The sequence below is a fragment of the Parasteatoda tepidariorum genome, chromosome 1 (assembly GCF_043381705.1).
Source record: "Parasteatoda tepidariorum isolate YZ-2023 chromosome 1, CAS_Ptep_4.0, whole genome shotgun sequence".
Classification (NCBI taxonomy): Eukaryota; Metazoa; Arthropoda; class Arachnida; order Araneae; family Theridiidae; genus Parasteatoda; species Parasteatoda tepidariorum.
Genome location: NC_092204.1, coordinates 7,872,619 through 7,893,995, shown reverse-complemented (window position 1 = coordinate 7,893,995; position 21,377 = coordinate 7,872,619). Strand labels below are relative to the sequence as shown.

Genomic DNA, 21,377 nt, shown 5'->3' with positions numbered 1-21,377 from the left:
AATATCTTTTTTACGTAATTGTGGATTAATATCCGAAAATATAATGACATGACAAATTGATATCTCTAAGCCATTTAGGTATTTTTTTGTGTGGTTGGGTCAGTGTATGCTTTAATGAACTGTTTTGCTTTACCATGAATTGGATCATATGCCTCAAAAATGAAACAAATTTTAGATAAAATGAAAATTTTTCTTAAAACCTGAGGATAAAATTAAAATTTATAATCTTTCCTGAAAAAATTTTTTTCAAAAAATTGTGTCTTAGAAGCAAAAGTTTTTCCAAAGGCTTAAGGATAAAATTAAAAATTAAGCAAGAAAAAAAATAAAAAAAATATAAGCTATTTACTAAAACATTTAGTTTTTGTCACTTTTTCTTACACAAAAATGTCAATCTAAAATTTTAGGTACTATCTTGAAATTTGAATTCTATTCTGATGGAAGGAATACAGTCAAAGAAATACAGGTTTTACAATCTAACGGAAGACTGTTTCATGAAATGTTGCTTAAGAACCTTTTTCATTTATTGTTCATGCAGTCTTCCTTTGTAGGGTTTACTTTCATATAAATACCTGTTTGGATTTTACTTTCTTATAAATACAAGTTTCACGATCTCACAATAAATCAGTTTAAAATCTTTTCTCAGTTTAATGCATATTTAGTCTCCCTCTTGTGGGATTACTTTCATAGAAATACAGATTTTACAAGCTAACGGAAGACTGTTTTCATGAATTGTTGCTTAAGAACCCTTTCATATATCGCTCATGCAGTCTTCTTTTTCATATTAAATGCAGGTTTTGTTATTATAAGTCTGTTAAAGACTTTTTTTTGTGTTATATTGCCTATTTCTTCCCTGTCTGTTTGGTTTACATGTGAGTAAACCTATCCATAACCATAACCTATCCTTACATGTGAGTAAACCTAAGCATAAACCTATCTTATGAAAACATAATTTCATAAAATAGGTTTATACGTAAAAGAAAGAAACAGGCTTTTAACATATATTGTACAAGGCATCCAAGTAACCTTTTTGCAGATCTTGCAACACATGGGGAGAGCATATCGACTTTAATAGATGCCAATAAAATATTATTGCTAAAGGTTGTACATTTATGAATCTTGCAGGTATTTGCAACTAAATACTAGTACCAACTAAGTTTTAAAGTAGCAGTATTTTCTGTTTATCATATGAATGAAATTATGTTTTATATCAGGGTTTCGGTTTTGGACGTCCTAAAATAGTTTTGGACAGGACAGGTTTTATTGTCCTAAACTGATGAAAACTGTCTTAAAGTGTTCAAAACCTTCAACATTAGTGAAAGGTAAAAATTCTATATGTGTAACCATTGTTCATATAGTAATTACATACATTAATAAATAGTATTTGATACTTTTTATACGATTTGCTTTAAGTTATTAAAGGAAAATAATATAACATAATAAGAAAAGATTTATAACTTTTGAAGCTCTACAATTCATTGAACAACAAAAGTGAATACCTTATCCCTTAAATATGAATGAATATGCTTTAAATGCTGATAAATTATGTGTTTGCATAAGGATAAATTAATGCAATATTAAAAATAATAATAAACTTTTTTAATAACCTGTTTCTTGTTCAAAAATGAATGTTCTATTTTTCGCAATATTTTTGTAAAAAATTGTGACATAATTTGAATAAAGGGGTTTTAGACATGACATAGACATTCTGTCCTAAACCTTGCCAACTCTGTTTTATATTATTTTTCACTTGTAGATTCTACTTGAAATTGATGATTCTATTTTTCTTTTTTAGGCAATTAATTGCCGTAGTTGTTACTGCCATAGTGGTGCTGATTAGTGCCTCGTTTTTATTTGCTTGTGCTGGGAATGTGTTGCTTAAAAGGAATCTTTCTTTAGCCTTTTCTTCTTACGGTAAGTAATTACATGTAGATGTTTAATTGCACGTTAAGTTGACATAATATATTAAGTTTAGCTACCAGATAGGATTGTTTTGCTGGGAAAATGTCTGCAGTGGCTTTGCACAGTGTGGGCGTAATCTGTTGTTTTTGATTTATCTTTTTGTGCTAAACTGCTTCCATTACCAATTTTTAAAAAAAAAGTGCAAAAAATAAACATATTTTTTTATATCATTAATAAATGCAAGGTACTAAAGCAAAACATAATACACAAGTTCTAAGTTGAAATTTAATTTTTTTATGTGTAAAAAAATTTAATTTACTATCAGTTTACTATCCTGAGTTATCTCGGGCAAATGAAAAAAGTTGAATATTAGTCTTTGTATATGATCACATCTTCATAATCTAAAAAAATAATCTGCATTACTTTCAGTTTCACTCGCGAACACCATTTTTTTACTCTTTTTTTTTTCTCTATGTAAATTCATCAACCATCGTATATACAATTGTACAAAAGACGTCTGCAGTCCCTCAAATAGCAAAACTCCCAAACAAATATTGGCAAACCAATCACAGCAAATTATTATTATTTTTTGTTTTGCAAGAAAACTGATGTTTTTTAATACCTGTCTTCTTTAATCCTCATATTTGAACTGCTTTGTATTTTACCATGCTTAAATATTAAATTGTGTCGATCTAATGTGTAATCAATCTAAAACTGACTGAAATTATATTTGTTCTTTGGGGAGTTTTATTTATAAATTTATTTACCAGTACACTTTCATCTTTAATTTATGCATTGAATTACTTTTCATGCATTGGTGCATCACGGTGCTTAGCATTTTAAAAAAGTGTTTATTTTTGATTTAAGTTTCTTAAAAGCCCTTAAAGGGTTTTTTTTATTTGGGGTTTGTAAAAAGTGCTTAATTTTCTATCTTTTCAAATCAGATTTTTTTTTTTTTTGCAGTGACAGTTGTCGCTCTAAATTACAAAAATGCTTGATTTTTCACGATTTTCTCTGCATTATTTGTCAGAAACTAGTTATTTTATCATGATTATGTAAAGTTTCTGAAAATGTTTTTGGATTTTCTTTTGATTTTATGTTTATGAATTAAGAACTTTAAACGATAGACAAAATTTTTTTTTATTACTGCACAGATCTTAATCATGATTTTTTTTTTTGGAAAGTAATTAAAAATATTTTTTGAGTGCTTAAAAAGTACTTAAAAGGTGCTTATTTTTTGTTGAAAAACCTGACTACTCACACTGCGTATGCATTTCATGCATTTTTTCAAAATGGGAAATGAATTACACTTTTGTTTTTTTTTAAACGGATATTCAGAGAATCTCCCACATGAACGCATGTAGAATGATAAAGTTGTGTCTCGCACTAATTTTTGTTTGTTTTGTTTCAAAATAAACTTCTATTCCAACTTAAATTATTCTCTATTTTTCTAATTTTATCGGGATATTATGTGTACTATTTTTATCATCATATACATTATTTTAATTTTATTTTTGATAAGGATAATGAAATTATGTATTAAGGTCAGTTACTATAAAACACCCAGTATTATCGCTCTCAGTATTTATAGAACATAGATCTAATAATAGCTATTATTTAATCTGTTAAACCAACATTTAGTATTTTGTATTTTAAAATAAATTTTTTTTTTTGCAGAAGAAGAAAATTCTGTGAAAGTTTTGAATCCGGGAATAAGGCGCCTTTCCAACGTATCAGTGACGAGCCTTCTTTTAGGGATCAGCACTATTCCCAGTGACAGTCATACTTACCAAAGTGGGTATCAAGTGTTGCGTCTTGCCACTGAAGCTTTTCCAGCTGCTCTGGCTGTCGAAGGTGTTCGCAGTATTTCCTCCTTCTGGTCCATATGTTTTTACACGTCCATGATTCTGTTTGGATTTGGGCAACAGGTGTGTATTTCTTTTTTATCTGTTTGTGTTTTATAGCTTTTGTTAATATTTTTATATGGTCTTTACAAACTATCTGTTCATATCAGGCGCATGTACTGAAAATATGTGACACCTCATTTTCAAAGTTGATCTTAACCAGTTGACTTAAAAAAAAGAAAAGAAAATACTGAAATTCAATTCTTTTGGTCAATGTTTATCTCTGAAGGATATTATAACAGGGTTCCCACGGTATTTGAAAAACCTTGAAAGTCCTTGAATTTAGTTGAAAAAAATCAAGGCCCTGGAAAATCCTTGAATTCTGCCATAGGGTACTTGAAAAGTTCTTGATTTTTTAAGATTTAAAGTAATTCTAATCTTTTTTACAAAAAAGCAGTAAAAAAAAAAATAAAGAAGATTATAGAAATTCTGATAGATGCAATTTTTAATGCTTGAAGTGAAAGGGGGGTTAAAGAAGATGCAAAACTTTTCTCTCCTAGATTTCTCACACCAGATTATTGTTCATCTGTCTGATGTTTTAAAAGCTGAAATTTCTAGCAAACTGTAGGTTTTGTAGTTATAGTTTTCAAATGATATGTAGTGCTTAATCGATTTAGAAATATGTTCAGTGTGTTAACTTCATTATTACTACAGGTTAATATTGTTATTCTATTTGTTCTTTTAATTTATGTTCAAAGGATAATTAATTTTTTATCATTTATAATCAAATTTTTACATTTCGTTTTTACTGCTTATAAATAAAATTTAGTTCTACAGGTTTCATTGATTATGAATAAACAGCGTGATTCACATTTAACTGAGTCTTGATTTACGGACTGGAATTCATATAAAATGTTCTACAAATTATGATTTAGATGAATAATGAATCACATATTGAATATTAATTTAAAGTGATTTGCAAATTACTCATCAGGATTCGTATTGTAGTATTTTATGAATCACACATCATGATTCACATTAAAGGGATTTATCAATCACACATCGTGAATTCAATTAAAGTTATTTCTGAACCATATAATGTGATACGTATTTAAGTAATTTCAGAATATTGTCTCACAATTCTTATTCTAGTAGTTTAAAAATCACGTATTGTGATTCACGAAAGAGAGATTTAAAAATTACCACTCACAATTCTCATCAAAATGATTGAAGAATAGCACATAGCTGTTCTATATTAAGCACCTTTCGAATCACAAATTGCAATTTGTGTCATAATGATAACTATTCATATAAAACTATTAGCTAATCGCGCAACAAAGTTCACATTAAATTGATGTATGTATCACACTTTGTGATTTACGTCTTGTTAGTTTGTGCTTTTCATATCATTTGCTATTCATATTGTTCTGATTTCAGAAACATACACGGCAATTCAATATACAAATCACACATTGTGATACGTAATTTACGCAATCTTCGAGACTTACTTAACCTTTTTTATAATTTTGATATACATATAGTATATCTAGATTCGTATAATATCCGTGAAATATCCTCAGTGGTAGACGGAACATGGGTTGGAGTCCCCTTGCTGTCAGGCTAACCATGGGAGGTTCTCGTGGTTTTCCTCTCCGTGTAACGAAATGAGAGTTAGTTCCATTAAAAAGTCCTCCACGCAGTCAAATTTCTCCCAATACTGGATCAAGAAGTTCCCTTGTCTGCTGCATTGGGTTCAAAAAGACAAGGCTACGGAGTTGAACATAAATAGCCGTGAACCCATAAAATTGGGTCGGAGGTTCAACAACAGTTATAAAAAAAAAGATTGTATAAGTACACAGTAAAAATATTTTGTTTCCCCAATTAAAAGTGGCAACATCATAACTGTTCCATATTTTTATGTAAATGTATGTTTGACTTTTTAAGGAGTTTTTATGTTGTTGCAATTTTAAAAGACTGTTGACTTCTTTTTTTTTTATCTTTATGTGTTATTTACTCTGAATCACTAGTTTTGTTTAAAACAGGAGAATCAATTTCAAACAAAACAACTCAACATTCATAAATGTGAAGCTGTTTTGTTTAAAATTAATTCTCCCATCTTTACATTTAACTTTACGGATCACAATACGATATACACAGTACAGAAAATGTTTCAAATCATATATATGTACTCGTTAGTAGAATTTACAGAGTCAATCTGTAGTAACATCTTCAAAAATCTAAATTTGTATGTGAATTGTGAAAATTTTATCGTGTGGTTGTGAAATCCTATAAAGAAATCAGAAAGAAAGGATGCAAATGATAATATAAAAATAATTTTGCTTTAAGGGGAAAAAATTAACAGCCATTTTTTATGTGTTAAAATAACCGCCACGGCCATGCTGAAAGGTAACTGCTATGGGTAGATAAATATATTTAATATTTGTGATACAGAAGTTTCTTTAAATTGTTAAAAATAAAAATTGGCTTACGGAATTTTTGTTAAAGGAAAAAAAAAAAAAAATTTAAATAAATAAATGTTAGAGCAGATGCTTTCTGACCAAATTACTTGGAGTTATCTTCTCCATTCATGTTGATTCTCATTCATGTTGTATAAGTTCCAGTGCTGCACAGTTCAGCACAGACTGATAAAATTAAAAATTTTCTACCAACCCAAAGTTTCAATTTATAAACTTTTTGCAAGTAAATTATTGACTCTTCTACTTATTTTCAACCCTATCCTCACTGCTTAATTTTTGCAAAATTTGTTTTAAAAAGAAATCACTGAGTTTTTGATAAATGTTTTAATTTTTATAAAACTCTATATTGACTAGTATACATACCAGTATATATTTCTTTAAATTTAGCGGTTTTTTGAAATTATGAAACTAGTTTTTACCTTGTTTTACCTTCTACTTGACTTTTTTTGTATATATAACATCTAAGTCACTTTATTTTTTATTATAATAGAATCTTCCACAATGGTGAAAAATTTTCCACTTGTTATGTGCATCTGTTTTGCATACTACACATTTATGGTGCGTAGCGTTTTTAAAAAGTGCTTAAAGGTGCTTTTTTCACTGTGTGTTTATAAAAAGTGCTATTCGAAAATGAGATTTTTTTCTTTGCCATGTCGATGCAAAAGCGTTCTTTTCACATTGTTCTTGGCAGCATTTTCACAATTCATTGAACCATCATCTATTTCGGCGTACCGTCGGTCCATAACGTATGAAAGCACCAATCATTTTACATGTTTGATGAAATATTTGTGAGTCTGCATGCTGTCTACTTAGCTGGGTTTGGTGAAATTATTGCACTCTTGCATGCAACTCTGCTGCATTTTGCAAGATATTCTCTATTTCAGGCTTCATTTTTCACCCTCTGACATCGAACTGAAAAATCTTTTGAGCATTTTAAATGGTTAATATAATCAAGAAAAAGAGTTCTTTGTCAGAAACTAGTTATTTTATCATGATCATGTAAAGTCTTTGAAAATTATTTTGCATTTTGTTAATGTATATAGTGCTTAAAAATCTTTTTTGAGTGCTTGAAAAGTACTTGAAAGGTGCTTATTTTTTGGTGAAAGATTTGACTATGCACCATGACATTTGTGAATATTATGCACAGGTGTGCCAACATACCAACATATATTTCTTTATATTATACATACCAGTGTATATTTCTTTAAATTTAAGAGTTTTTTTGAAAATATGAAACTAGTTTCTACCTTGTTTTACCCTCTACTTGACTTTCTTTGTATATCTAATATCTAAGTAACTTTTTATTGTAATAAAATCTTTCAGAATGGTGATAAATTTGCGTTTATTATGCACATATATGTATTCAATTTCGGTGGTATAAATTTATATGTTTTATATTGTCTTTCAGGTTGTCATGTGGTATTGCGTAGTTGAGTCTATTGTAGCTGTGAATTACAAGGTTTTAAAGAATTGGCATACCACATTGACATTTATAGCCTGTAACCTGGCATTTCTCTTGGGACTGCCTATAACATCTAATGTAAGTGATTAGTGTTTTAAATTCAGTTACACTTGTCATTTAAATATGTAATTTTACAAAATGTTTTTTATTTACATAACATACGTCTCAACCTAGGTAATCTTGTGGAATTTTAAATTAGCTTTAAAAAAGTTCAGTGAAATCTCAGGGGGGAAATGGAATTTTTTTCCAGAAACCAGAGGGAAAAATTAAAACATGAAAGAAAAAAAATGAAAAGCTTTTCTTTGTTTTTCTATGAAAAATATAAAAAAAATTTTCTTCAAAAAAATCAGATATTTTGAGTGTTTGGTTGCTTAGAGTAGTAAATATCTGATGGATTGATAGTAATTTTGTATTGATGGATATTAAGTTTTAAGCCATGAAATACTTGCACTGAGTAGAAAAAAATACCCTGAATACCTTTTGATCTAATAACACAAGCCTGCGAAATTGAACTTTTTGAAAAATACAAGAGAAGTTATTGTTGATTTATATGTTATTTGATGTGCTGATTTTGAAAATGACCTTTATTTCCCACAATCACATCAAGATTTTTTATAAAATCGATATTAATGTTTTTACTAAAATCCTATTTGGAAAGGAATTCTCTCAAATAATTTTGCATGTACTATCCGGTAACTGTTCTTTTCATTCATTTTGATCTATGTAAAATTTAATCTTGTGAAAGAAAATTGATTTTTGAGCTATCAACTGATTTTTTATAGGTTAAAATGAATAAAAAATACTGTTACCAGACAGCGGAAGTCACCTCTGGTCAAGAAAAAAACAATAAGTTCTTTGTGTTCAAACTTTTTGCATCAGTTTCTAGAAGAAAATCACCAACATACCATTTTAATTTCTTTTTATTGAGATAACTTACGTAAAATTGACGATTAACCAAGAATAACAAATATTGTGTATGTGTATATGAAAGTTTGAAACAAAAAATAAAACAAGCAAAAAACAAAAGAGAAAAGTTTCTATTTAAGTATATACTCGTTTTCCTCTGAAACTTATTTTTGATGATCTTCTTTCATGCTTAATCTCAGATTTATCTCGAGCTATCATCCAACAGTAGTCAGTGAACATGTTCTTGTCCCATCTTCCTTGATATTTACGATAAATATCTCTGATATCTTGATGGAACCTTTTCCCTTGTTCTTCGCTAACTGCTCCTAAATTTTCAGGGAAAAAGTCCACATGTGAGTGAAGGAAATGCATTTTTGCACTCATGGGGCAACCCAACGTTTTAAATTCGTCCAGCATTTTCATTACGATTTCCTTATAATCAGGATCCTTGTAATTACCCAGAAATTTACTGACAACATCTTTGAAAGCAACCCAGGCTTCTTTTTCCGTTTCTGTCATGTTAGTCTCAAATTATTTATCCTTCATGAGTTTGCGGATATCTGGACCAACAAATATTCCTTCTTTCGACTTAGCTTGGGATAAACCTGGAAACTTTTTGCGCAGGCATTTCAAGCAATTGCCATCTTTTGGAACAGCCTTGACAGGCTGTTTCATTACACCTAATTTTATATGTAGCGGAAGTAACAATACTTTTTTCGGATCAACTAAGCTGTTTCGAATAACGTTCTTGGTGCCTGGGTCAAGAGTTTGTCTCGTCGGCCATTCTTTTTTGACCCAATGTTGAGTCTTGTCACGGCTGTCCCCCTCACAAATTAAACATGGGTACTTTATAAATCCCCCTTGTTAACCAAGAAGCATGGAGATAACTTTCAAATCACCGCAAATGGTCCAACTGTGGTCGATATATTGCCCCTAATTTTTGTTCCAAAGGGTCTGTCCAAGAATATTTTCTGTGTTGGACGTTCTTTGTTCCTTCTAATAACATAACCAGCGCATCTAATTCTTTGGATTTTGATGTATTTAAAGATGTCGCGCTCTTGGAAGGCGAATTGAATTGAATTGAATTGAATNAATTAACAGCCATTTTTTATGTGTTAAAATAACCGCCACGGCCATGCTGAAAGGTAACTGCTATTGGGTAGATAAATATATTTAATATTTGTGATACAGAAGTTTCTTTAAATTGTTAAAAATAAAAATTGGCTTACAGAATTTTTGTAAAATAAAAAAATAAATAAATAAATGTTAGAGCAGATTCTTTCTGACCAAATTACTTGGAGTTATCTAGAGATTCTCATTCATGTTGTTCCAGTGCATACACAGACTGATAAAATGAAAAACTTTCTACCAACCCAAAGTTTCAATTAATAAACTTTTTGCAAGCAATTTATTGACACTTGTACATATTTTCAACCCTATCTTCGCTGCTTAATTTTTACAAAATTTGTTTTTAAAAAAATCACTAAGTTTTTGATAAATGTTTTAATTTTTATAAAACTCTATATTGATTAGTATACATACCAGTATATATTTCTTTAAATTTAGCGGTTTTTTGAAATTATGAAACTAGTTTTTGCCTTGTTTTACCTTCTACTTGACTTTCTTTGTATATCTAACATCTAAGTCTTTATTATAATAAAATCTTCCAGAATGGTGACAAATTTGCATGTCACACATCTGTTTCGCATATTGCACACTTGTGTATTTCATGCACATGTATGTATATAAATTTCAGTAGTATAAATTTATATTGTCTTTCAGGTTGTCATGTGGTATTGCGTAGTTGAGTCTATTGTAGCTGTGAATTACAAGGTTTTAAAGGCTTGGCATACCACATTGACATTTATAGCCTGTAACCTGGCGTTTCTCTTGGGACTGCCTATAACATCTAATGTAAGTGATTAGTATTTTAAGTTCAGTTACACTTGTCATTTAAATATGTAATGTTACAAAATGTTTTTTTATTTATTTAACATATGTCTCAACCTGGAAATCTTGTGGAATTTTAAATTAACTTTAAAAAAATTCAGTGAAATCTCAGGGGGAAAAGGAATTTTTTCCCAGAAACCAGAGGGAAAAAATTAAAACCTGAAATAAAAAATGAAAAGCTTTTCTTTGTTTTTCTATGAAAAATATAAAAAAATTTTTCTTCAAAAAAATCAGATATTTTGAGTGCTTGGTTTCTTAGAGTAGTAAATATCTGATGGATTGATAGTGATTTTGTATTGATGGATATTAACTTTTAAGCCATGAAATACTTGCACAGAGTACAAAAAAATACCCTGAATACCTTTTGATCTAATAATCAAAGTTTCACATACTAGATTCGAGGGGGTTATCGCAAATATGATAATTAGTGCAGACAATATTTTGAGTTATAAAATCAGGCACAAAAACGTATTTTCCTGAATGTAAATAATTCCTAAGTAATCCAATTTTAAGAAAGTGGTTTTTGTAAAATTCGATTTCTCAGAAACAATTCAACTAGTTTTGTTCAAATTTTACATTTTGTCACTTAAAATTACATTCCTTGACAAATGACAAAAATTAGTATGCCTTACAATCCAAAATGTTTTCAATTATTATTAAATAAATAATAAATTATTATAAAAATAATTTTTTGCATGGAAATCATCTTTGGATAAAAAATGGTGTACAATTCTTCTCAATTCGCTTAAAAAGTCCTCAAGATATGGAGAAATAAGCAAAATGTATAATTAACTGTTAAGGGTCCACAGTCTTGACCGTTCTCCTGACCAAACTATTCTAACCATATTTAGCCCTCATTTTGAGACGGTTAATAATCCAAATCCTCGGAAAAAAAGATATGTTTATTCAGAGAAAATATGTTTTTGTGTTTGATTTCATAATTTGAAATATAATTGCCCTAAATAAGTAACATGTTTGAGGTGATCCCCGTGAACTATTAAGTTTGAGTTCTAGCACATAAAAATCTGATTGTTCAATCAAAAGTTATTTAGGGCTTTTTTTCCTTTTTTTACTGCGTTGTACAGTGTTAATGAATTCAGAGAGGAATGAAATACATTTGGCAAAAGAAATAGTAGCAGTTATTTTTAAACAATCTGAAAACCATTTTGATGTGTATTTTTAAAACTTACTGTGTGTTTAATATTGGCAACTTAGTCTACAATAAACCTCATCTGTTTTCAAATATTTTATTTTTGGAGACACTCATAGGGTAGGAGGGAATCAAACTTATCAGTTAAAATAATGAAAAGAAAATTTCTCATAAAGCTTTAATGATTTTCAGTAGTTTAAGACACAGTATTTTTTTCAATGCTTTACTAAGAATGCTTTGCTTATTAATATTTATTTAATAATGTATATCTCTTTGTATGTAGATGGGAATCTATATTGTGTATTACTTGGACTTCTGTGTTAGCTCATTGTGGTGGATTGCTTTAATATACTTCATAATGTTATTTGCCATTTTATTTATTAGAGGTAATATTTGATTTTCTTTTATTAGTACTTATGTATGAATAACTAACTAAAGTGTGTATGTTAACTAAATGCAATCACTTTTAACTGTAGCTGAAATCTTGTTGAAGAAAAAAGAAATTTTATTAAAATAGTCAGCAATTTATATGTATATATATATAAATTATGTGTGAGTGTTGTATTGTTGTACATTAAACTGTTTTTAGCCATAAAAATAAAACCTTTTTAATTCTTAATGAAATTAATATTAAAACATTATTTCCTCCCAAGGAAATCAAGAGATGAAGAATAGTAAAGAATTCTTATAATTTATAGAGATTTTAATTTTCACTTTGGAATTGCAGAGTTTTTTTTTTTTTTTTTAACTTTAGAAAAAGAAAATGCATTTTTGTAAACTTAATTGTGCTCTTAAACAACGTTTTTAAATTTGTGAATGACTTTTTAGGAATGTATTTGAAATTGATGGACCAACCCTTACTTTTTAAGTGCGCAAAAACATAATTCAGGTTTGCCATAGAACAGAAAAAAGTCTGGGTATTTTATAAATCTGGTAAAAATTATGAAAATGTCAACGAAAATTAACTACCGAAACAATATTTTGTAATAATTGAAAAATGATTTTTTTTAAAAATTTTAATATCAAGTGAATGTTTTGTAACATATTTTATGTATAAGGATAAGGTATGAACAATTGAAAAATTGAATGACAGAATTCATGCATTCAGTTCAAAAATCAAGGAAATAGATAAAATAATCTGGATAAGTGGGAGATTTTTTTTTTGTGACTTACTTCTTAAAATGTAATCTAATTGTTTTATCAGTGATTTAGTTTTGTGCAATCTTATCTATGCTGATGTAAATTGTTATTGTTAAGAAATTTCTTTATTCAACTTAAATGTTTCATAAAACTATCACTGTTACTATGGAGAAATTGCTCCTAAATTATGGAAAAGCATAGTTATAGGTTGCCACCCATGGAATTCAGAAAAGTCCGATAAAATTTTTCACTTCACTTTGTAATAAGTTTGAATTGGATTAATAATTTAGAAGTTCATTCTTTATTATGTTATTAAGTGATCCATTTAAATTGTAATTACTTTAATACAAATGCCTATTGTAATTTTTTAAATCTGAATTTCAATTTTAGTTCCTTGCGTTGTCTTACTAATAAATGTATGCATGCGTAAAAGTGTTTAATCTTTCTCTTCATTTGAGTTTACAAAGTTTTGAGTTTAGGAAAAGAAAATAATCATAAGAGGTTTGGAAATTTTTTGTTCACAAATTTTCATGAATACGTTAATTTAACACCTTGAGTTCTGCATCAGTCACACTGAACTTGCCGTTTAGGTGTTATTATTTCAGTTAGTTACTGGTAACTGACAACATAAAATATGTTACGAAACTAAAAAATTGAGTTTGTTTTAGTAATTATTGAAAGTTTATATCAAAATTTACTTAATTTTTATTTATTTCAATTTGTTAGTAGTGCGTTTCGCATTGCTATACCACAGAACACGAGTTTCTAATCACCATGTGAGGCCTGTCGAGGAATACGCTTGGCACTCAAGGTGTTTATGTTTAAAGTAATATGGTGTTAATTATTTAAGACAATTATTACTTTTTATTATTTTTTCATAGTTATATTCTAAATACTTTTAACTGTTAAAACTATTTAACAATATTAAAGTTATATTGTTGATTAACTGTTTTTTTGCAAGAAATATTTAAATTTTTTCTCACAGCATTTATTTATGTTGGCTTTTAAATTATATCTTACTTTAAAAGTTGAATTCAAAAACTTACTAGTAAAATAACAAATAATTCCAAAACTGTAATATTTTTATAATAGTTAGTTTACAAATTACTAATATTTTCTTTTTAAGAAGATAAGTCTTTAATATTAACATATTTGAATTTCAAAGTGAAAGTATTTTACAGATTTTATGTTCTACAAAATATTGAAGCCAATTTTCATATATTTCTTTTAAGAAGTTATGAATATTATTCTATATTCTATAAATCTTGAGAAAAAGTCATAAGCATTACAATCGCTTTATAAATTGTGAATATTTTCAATAGTCAGAACTGTGCATATATGTCTCGCTAATATTTCAAAATTATAAATGTTTATAATTTTCAAATATTAGCAGTTCTCTAATATTCTTGTTCACTAATTTTAAACTATTGTTGTTATTTTTTTTGGTCTAGGCCGACCGTATGGTACAGATCAACTAGTCAATGTCATAAGTCGAAATCCTATAAGACGTTCTAAAATATTGCCATTTTTTACATTTATGTGGAATGTTGTTCTTCCTTTGTCATTTTTAGTAAGTTTTATTCAACTTCTTAGTTCATTCATTTCATTCAGTAAGTTTTAATAATCGATTCATAGTAAGTGCGAAAGATGTTTCTGTTTAAATATACATGTTTAATTTTAATTAATAAAAATACTTTTAACCAAACTTGAAACATATAAATTTTTTGTTATTGCTGTTTTATAGAGAAATCCTTATTCACCATGCATTGGAATCAAGTTTTAGAACATCATAAACCTAAATTTATTTTTCTCCAAAGAAAGTAATTTCATTGCTTTAAGTTTTAGTAGTTTGATCAGAATTTATAAGTTATCTAATTCTCACCAAGTTCATAAACCATAACATGCAAATATATATACAAATAGAGTGTATCACAAATATTTTTTATTTTATTTTTAAATTTAAAATTTATAAAAAGTTGTTACTGCAGTCACATTTTAACTCAATATTTTTTCAGCAAATTTAAAAATATTTTGATCTCCTTAAAAATAATTTTTTGTTTAAGGAAAAGAGGATAAAAAATGCAAATTTTCTTTTTTTTAAAAAAACATTTTACAAATAGTTCTAACATTAAGTAACAGTAGAAAATATATAGGAGTTGTAAAATGAGCTCTTACTTAATCTCCATGAAACCCTTAATTTACATGAATTAATATGCATGTTTTCAACTTTCAATCCAATTTTCGAGTTAGGTAGTTATGTAGGCTCTGAGTTATATTAAGGTTCTCTTCTAGGGACATAAATGTTGCATTTCAGGCATATTTTTCTGCCCTTATTTTACATTTTAAAAAAAATCCCAACACAGTAGTTTACTATGGTATTTGGATGTCTAGGTGAAATTCCTTAATTAGAAATTATCTACAGAAACTGTGAAATTAATGTAATAAAAATCAACTGGTTGTTGGCTCGACCACTAACTATGGAATCGCTAATCTTTGGACTAAACTGGCAGTTATATCTTTTCTCTTTGGGAGCAGCATGCATATAGCTAAACGCAGACTTTCTTCTACCTTGCATAAATCTTGATTACGCTGTCTGATTCATATTCCTCCCCCCCCCACCCCCCCACACACTGCAAACTTTTTTGCACTTACAGATACTTTTTCTTATATTACAATAAATATTAAAAAAGTATTTGCAAAATAGGAGGATCATCATCTGCGCACGACGTGCGTCTATATTATCTATGTTTTTCAGTATATTTGTTTTTCATAATCAGGAATTAGTCTTCTGAAATGTGCTGATACAACAATTTCTTTTGTGAAACTAAAATTTAAAAATTTTTTTTTGTTTTTTTTGTTTTAGCTGTTGACGATATCATTTTTGAGAACAAGCTCTTTAGACCCTACATCTACGATGGGAGAATTGATGGAGAATTACAGATACTGGCAGCCGTGGGCCAAAACTTTAAACCTGTGTTTGCAAGTTTTCCCGCTCATTCTCATCATCACTGTATGCATTTACCAGACGTACAAAGTTTTCACTTCCAAAAGGGAACAAACTTTTCTTGAGGTAAGATTTTGTTTGTAAACAATCTCATTATTTATTTATTTTTTTTTTAATATAGGGTGGAATGAATATTTGCCGCCATCCGCTGAGCAACTAAATGTAACAAATGGCGATTAACCCCTTGACGCATCATTTCTTTATATAGAAATGATCTTTGATTGCACTGTAAACAACAACTCGCAGCGGAATGTTGACAGAGATGCCAACGACTGCGGACACGCCAAAATAATTTTTAAAAAAAACGGTCAATAACTACAAACTGAATTTTGCAAATGTTTGACTATTTTTGCTTGCTTTTTAAATGGTATAGCATGACATTACTATAAAGAATTTTACAAGCCTACAAAATATTTGGAAATAGTGGTGGATAAAAATCTATTAAATTGAATGTAATAAACCAAGAATCACAATTGATAAACTACCACTTTAAAATATATATTTGCTAATATATCCCCGTTTTATGTTCGCGTTTTCCATGTAACACAGATATGAGTTAGTTCCATAAAAAAACACTTGACGAAGGCACGTTTTTCCCGATACTTGATCCATAGCCGCGATGGCTCGGGGGATTGAGCATTTGCCTTCCAATTACGTGAACCGGGTTCAAATCCCAGCAATGGCTGGTCTGTACGAATTCCCCATCCGGCTTGCCCCGACCACAGTGCTGACGTGAAATATCCTCAGTGGTAGACGGATCATGGGTTGGAGTCCCTTTGCCGTGAGGCTAACCTTGGGAAGTTCTTGTGGTCTTCTCCTCCATGTAACGCAAAGGCAGGTTAGTTCCATCAAAAAGTCTTCCACGAAGGCAAATTTCTCCCAATACTTGATCCAGGAGTCTTCCATTGTCTTCTGGATTGGGTACAAAATTACAAGGCTACAGAGTTGAACATGGGTAGTCGTAAACATAAAAATGGTTCAGCTGTTCAATAACGATTATAAAATAAAATAAAATGGTGAAACATGAAACAGCAGTTGCAGAAGAAACAAAAAAAAATTGTTTAATAGGGGGTATGGTCCCCTCTTACAGATATACAGGCCTTGAAGCGTGATTTCATACTTGAAATAAGGCAGTTTATCATTTCCTGCGGCAATTGTCCTGTGGCAATTTCATACCTTCCGACTCCAACGAGTGTTACTCACAATCATGCATGTGTATTACAATTGTTGAATGGTTATTTGTTTTGTATTGTATCAATGTATGCACATATCAGATTTCATTGAAATCGGTCCAGCAGTTCTAGAGATGATCGACCAAGTCTGCAAATTCTCTTAATTTCTTACAACAGTGTATTTAAATTTAGCCCTTGAACTTCCTCTTTAATATAAAAATCTGATCATTAGATCAAAAGTTTTTATTTTGCAGACTGTACATTAATTATACTAAATTTCTCTCCAGAAACTTAAACTTTTGTGCTGCCCTGTGGTGCCTTTGCCTCCCGTCAGCTCTCGGAGTTCCATCGATTCCAGTTCTTTTAGCCAAGGTTCGACAAATAGTGCATTTTTAGATGATCCTCCCCCCAAGTACACACCCCCACCCTCTTATTCCACAGCAACATCTCGCATGATCGCAAAACAATTGGAAAAACAGCGTGAAGAGGAATTGAACAACACCTGTGCTGTGGACTTTGAAAATGTGGACTTGAATCTGGGCAGTGCAGATAATGACTCGAATGCCACTATTAACTCAACTGAGCTTATATTTGCCCACCATTCACATGAAATTCAAAGAAGTACTACTCGAAGATAATTTAATAAACACGCTGTTTACAAATGCCTTCTGAATCGTTCGGAAAATGAAGATTGAAGTATGCATTTAAACCTTACATAATTGCTTGTATTATAAGTGTTTGGTATTTTTTTTTAATATAATGATTATACTGATCACAGTTAAAACTTGAGCTTATTACGTATTTAGGAGTAAAAGTATTTACAGTCCCCGGCCTAATTATTACACACACAAAATATTCTGTATAAAATCTTAATTGTCAGGTGATACTATACAGCTTTATTGTTTTTTGTTTGCACGTGTTTATGCTCGTGTATTAATTGGTTAACATTGTAATGCAATTCGTTAAAAATAAATACAAATGGGAAGTATATAAAAAATCTCCTGAATAAAAACCCATTACATGTATGTGTAAATATTAAAATATTGCGCATAAACTCGTGCAAAACATGTAATTATTAAAAAACAACAGTGCTTATAATAATTTGATGTAATTATTATAATATACTAATATAATACCTGATATAATAAATATTCTATATTTGTATAATTTATCGTCGAATTTATCCCATTAATATTCCAACGTAAACAAGTGCAAACCGGTTTCAGTCGGGTAAAAAGAATAAAGTTGTATAGTATCACCTGATAATTAAGATTTTACACAGAATCTTATAGTGCGTCTAATAATTTGGAAAGGGTAATTGTATAAATTATCATTGAGTTTACTTATTTTATTTTCTGATGGCACTTCAGAGATTTGTAAATTTGATATATAGGTTGGTTTTACTTTGTAAGAAAGAAATAAACAATGTTCCTTTTAAGTTGCTGAGTTAAGCTTAGGTTCATCAAAGTATTTTTCTTAGTCTTAACATTTCTCATAAGTGTTTATAAATTGATAAAATTGTAAATTTTCTTATGATTTTTATTAATTTAAAGATCATTAAATCTCTTAAAATGCCTCAAAAATATTTGTTATCAATCGCTACTTACTCAGGGTTGCCACTCCACAGGGAAAACCTGGAAAATATAGAGAATTTGAAAATCACCTAAAATAACAGGGAAAATGCAGGGAATTTTGAGTCTTTTCTTTACGAACTAGGAAAATGCAGGGAATTTTGTTTTCTTATTTTCGTCTTTTAAAAAATGGTGACCACTCAAAGATCTGTGAGATTTTTAAGCATGATATTTCAGCTATACTAAACTATTTAATTTATTACAGCATTATTTAAGTATGTTCAGCTATTTTTTTTTTCTCTAACTTTTTCCAGCACAGTTAAAACTGACAAATTTAGTTAGCCCAATACAGCTTGTACAAGAGCACAGCAATTGTTGTGTTTCCTCTTAAAATATCATCTTAATATGTATAGGGAAAACTCGGGGATTTTTTCCCTCCAGATTTGAGTAGCAACCCTGTTACTATATTTTATTATATAGTTAGCTAAATCTGAATTTCCGTATTTTTATTTTATTTAAATCTACAGCTGTAATGCATGTTGCTTTATTTTGGAAGCTAATTTTTATAAATGTTTAAAAAACAGAAATGTTTGTTAACATGTAACTCCTTTTGTGCTTAGCTGTGAAAATTTAATAACCTTATACAACCCATATACTCAACAATACAAACCATATACTTTAGAACCAAATTACTATTGAAAAAGATTCACAGATGCTCTTAGAATTCATAAATTTTCTCAATTGTTATAAGTATTTGTAAATTTTCTAAATAAATCTACATTTTAATCAGTCTATATTTAGCTCATTATTGAATTATTACTATCATATAACATTGTTCTGAACTACACAAATATGATCGATACAATTCTATATTGGATCTAAGTTACTAAAATGTAATTTTCTAAAATGTATCGACATATTTATCAGTCTATATTCAGCTTATTATTGAATCATTACTGTCATATAACATAGTTGATTTTTCAACTACACAAATATGATTGATACAATTCTATATTGGATTTAAGTTACTACAATGTAATTTTCTAAAATGTATCTACATGTTAATCAGTCTATATTCAGCTTATTATTGAATCATTACTGTCATATAACATAGCACTGCACTACACAAATATGATTGATACAATTCTATATTGGATTTAAGTTACTAAAATGTAATTTTCTAAAATGTATCTATATATTAATCAGTCTATATTCAGCTTATTATTGAATCATTACTGTCATATAGCATAGCACTGAACTACATAAATATGATTGATACAATTCTATATTTATTGGATCTAAGTTTACTTCAAATCATTAAGCTCAGTTTCTTATTTAGTGGAAATTTTTGTATTATTAATACACATAGTAGGTATTTAGCAATGCTAATTTATTAATGTAAATACTATTTGTTTTTTTTATCTGTGATGTGTTGTTATTTTGTGGTGAATTTAAAAATGTCTCTGCCAATTTGGTAAGGATTTTTTTTTAATTAATTAAATTATAAAAATAAAAGAATTTGTTTTTCGATTTCTAATATACTTTGGAATTTGCTATATATTTTTTAAGAATCTTATTTTTACTTAGTTTGCATCAGCATTTTAAATATTAGAAAATTTTGCTTTTTTTTTTATTTTTGTAATATAGATGTGAAATACCTATAATTAACTATAATGTATATATTGGCATGTTACTGCGTAAAAATCTTGTTTTATCAAAATTTATCAATATAGTTGAAAAAAACTATCTAGAGTTAAATAGCTTTTATAATGTTATGAAAAAATGTATTGTTTTTCAAATTAAATCTTGTAAATAAGACTTGTATTTTGTTTAAAAGTTTAAGTAAATTCCTCAAATGTATGATATTTAAAAGTTTTTTGCAGTATTTTCTATTTACCAACTAGTTCACCATTTCTTATAAAAACTACCTAAGTCTGTAATTAATTTTAATCAAACTCTTAAGAAATATTAACGAATTGTGTTATCAATTATAAATTTCAGCGATGCATGTTTTTTTTTTGAAGCAATTCCCATTAATCTTTTTCAAATTTAAACAGTCATAATTATAGATAGATATATTTTTTGTTATTTACAATATATGGATTTTGTAAGTGAACTTTACTTGCTGTATTTTACTATGCTATTTCCTAAATTGTGTGATGATGCAAGTGCCTGTTTTGGATGTATTTTTGTATTCTGTGGACCACTGTTTTAGTGTATAGAATTTTTTTATAAAAGAGCGTCTCTTGACGACTTATTAATAAAGCACTGCTGGTCAGTTAAATTTTGCCTCTTACTTTTATTTATATGACTTCACAATTTGCTGGTGACTCTTTTTTTTAAAAAACTTTTTCATATATTGTTTTTTAATTGATTGTTTATTAACTTGTTTTTTAACTGTTCCATCCTCTTATTATACACCTTGCTGCAACAATATTTTGGGGACCAAATAAATCTATTGCTGTAGAGGGATATATTGTTATATCGAGGGCCTACATATGGGGACTAAATAAGATTTTTTTTAAAATTTTAATGTTATATATGTATTAACTATAAATGTATTTATATATTATGCAGGGCTGCCATTGGCTACTAAAAAGGCGACTTAATCGACTATTTTAAAGCAATAGTAACTATGGTGACTATTTTACAGGGTGTGTAGCGTTTTTAAAAGGTGCTTATTTTCGATTTTTAAAAGCCCTTACAGGTGCTTTTTTCATTGGGTGTTTTTGAAAAGTGCTTAATTTTCCCTTTTTCAAAATGAGATTTTTCTTTACTATGTTGATTTTCGCTAGGAATTAT

General features: G+C 28.7%; 1 protein-coding gene across 10 annotated transcripts in view; it reads left to right on the top strand.

The window, feature by feature from the left end:
* LOC107447362 (sodium-dependent transporter bedraggled) overlaps positions 1–20,859 on the top strand; it is a 113,053-nt gene extending 92,194 nt beyond the window's left edge. For 9 of the 10 annotated variants that reach the window (XM_071184970.1, XM_043041206.2, XM_043041208.2 and 6 more), the window contains exons 9-15: positions 1,793–1,911; positions 3,577–3,827; positions 10,371–10,502; positions 11,972–12,074; positions 14,280–14,398; positions 15,692–15,898; positions 17,292–20,859. In XM_071184970.1, the coding sequence (XP_071041071.1) occupies positions 1,793–1,911; positions 3,577–3,827; positions 10,371–10,502; positions 11,972–12,074; positions 14,280–14,398; positions 15,692–15,898; positions 17,292–17,642 (1,282 nt within the window). In that variant the 3' untranslated portion in view covers positions 17,643–20,859. The remainder of the gene's footprint in view (positions 1–1,792; positions 1,912–3,576; positions 3,828–10,370; positions 10,503–11,971; positions 12,075–14,279; positions 14,399–15,691; positions 15,899–17,291) is intronic. The other variant, XM_071185108.1, reaches the window with a different exon arrangement.
* The last annotated feature ends 518 nt before the right edge of the window (positions 20,860–21,377 follow it).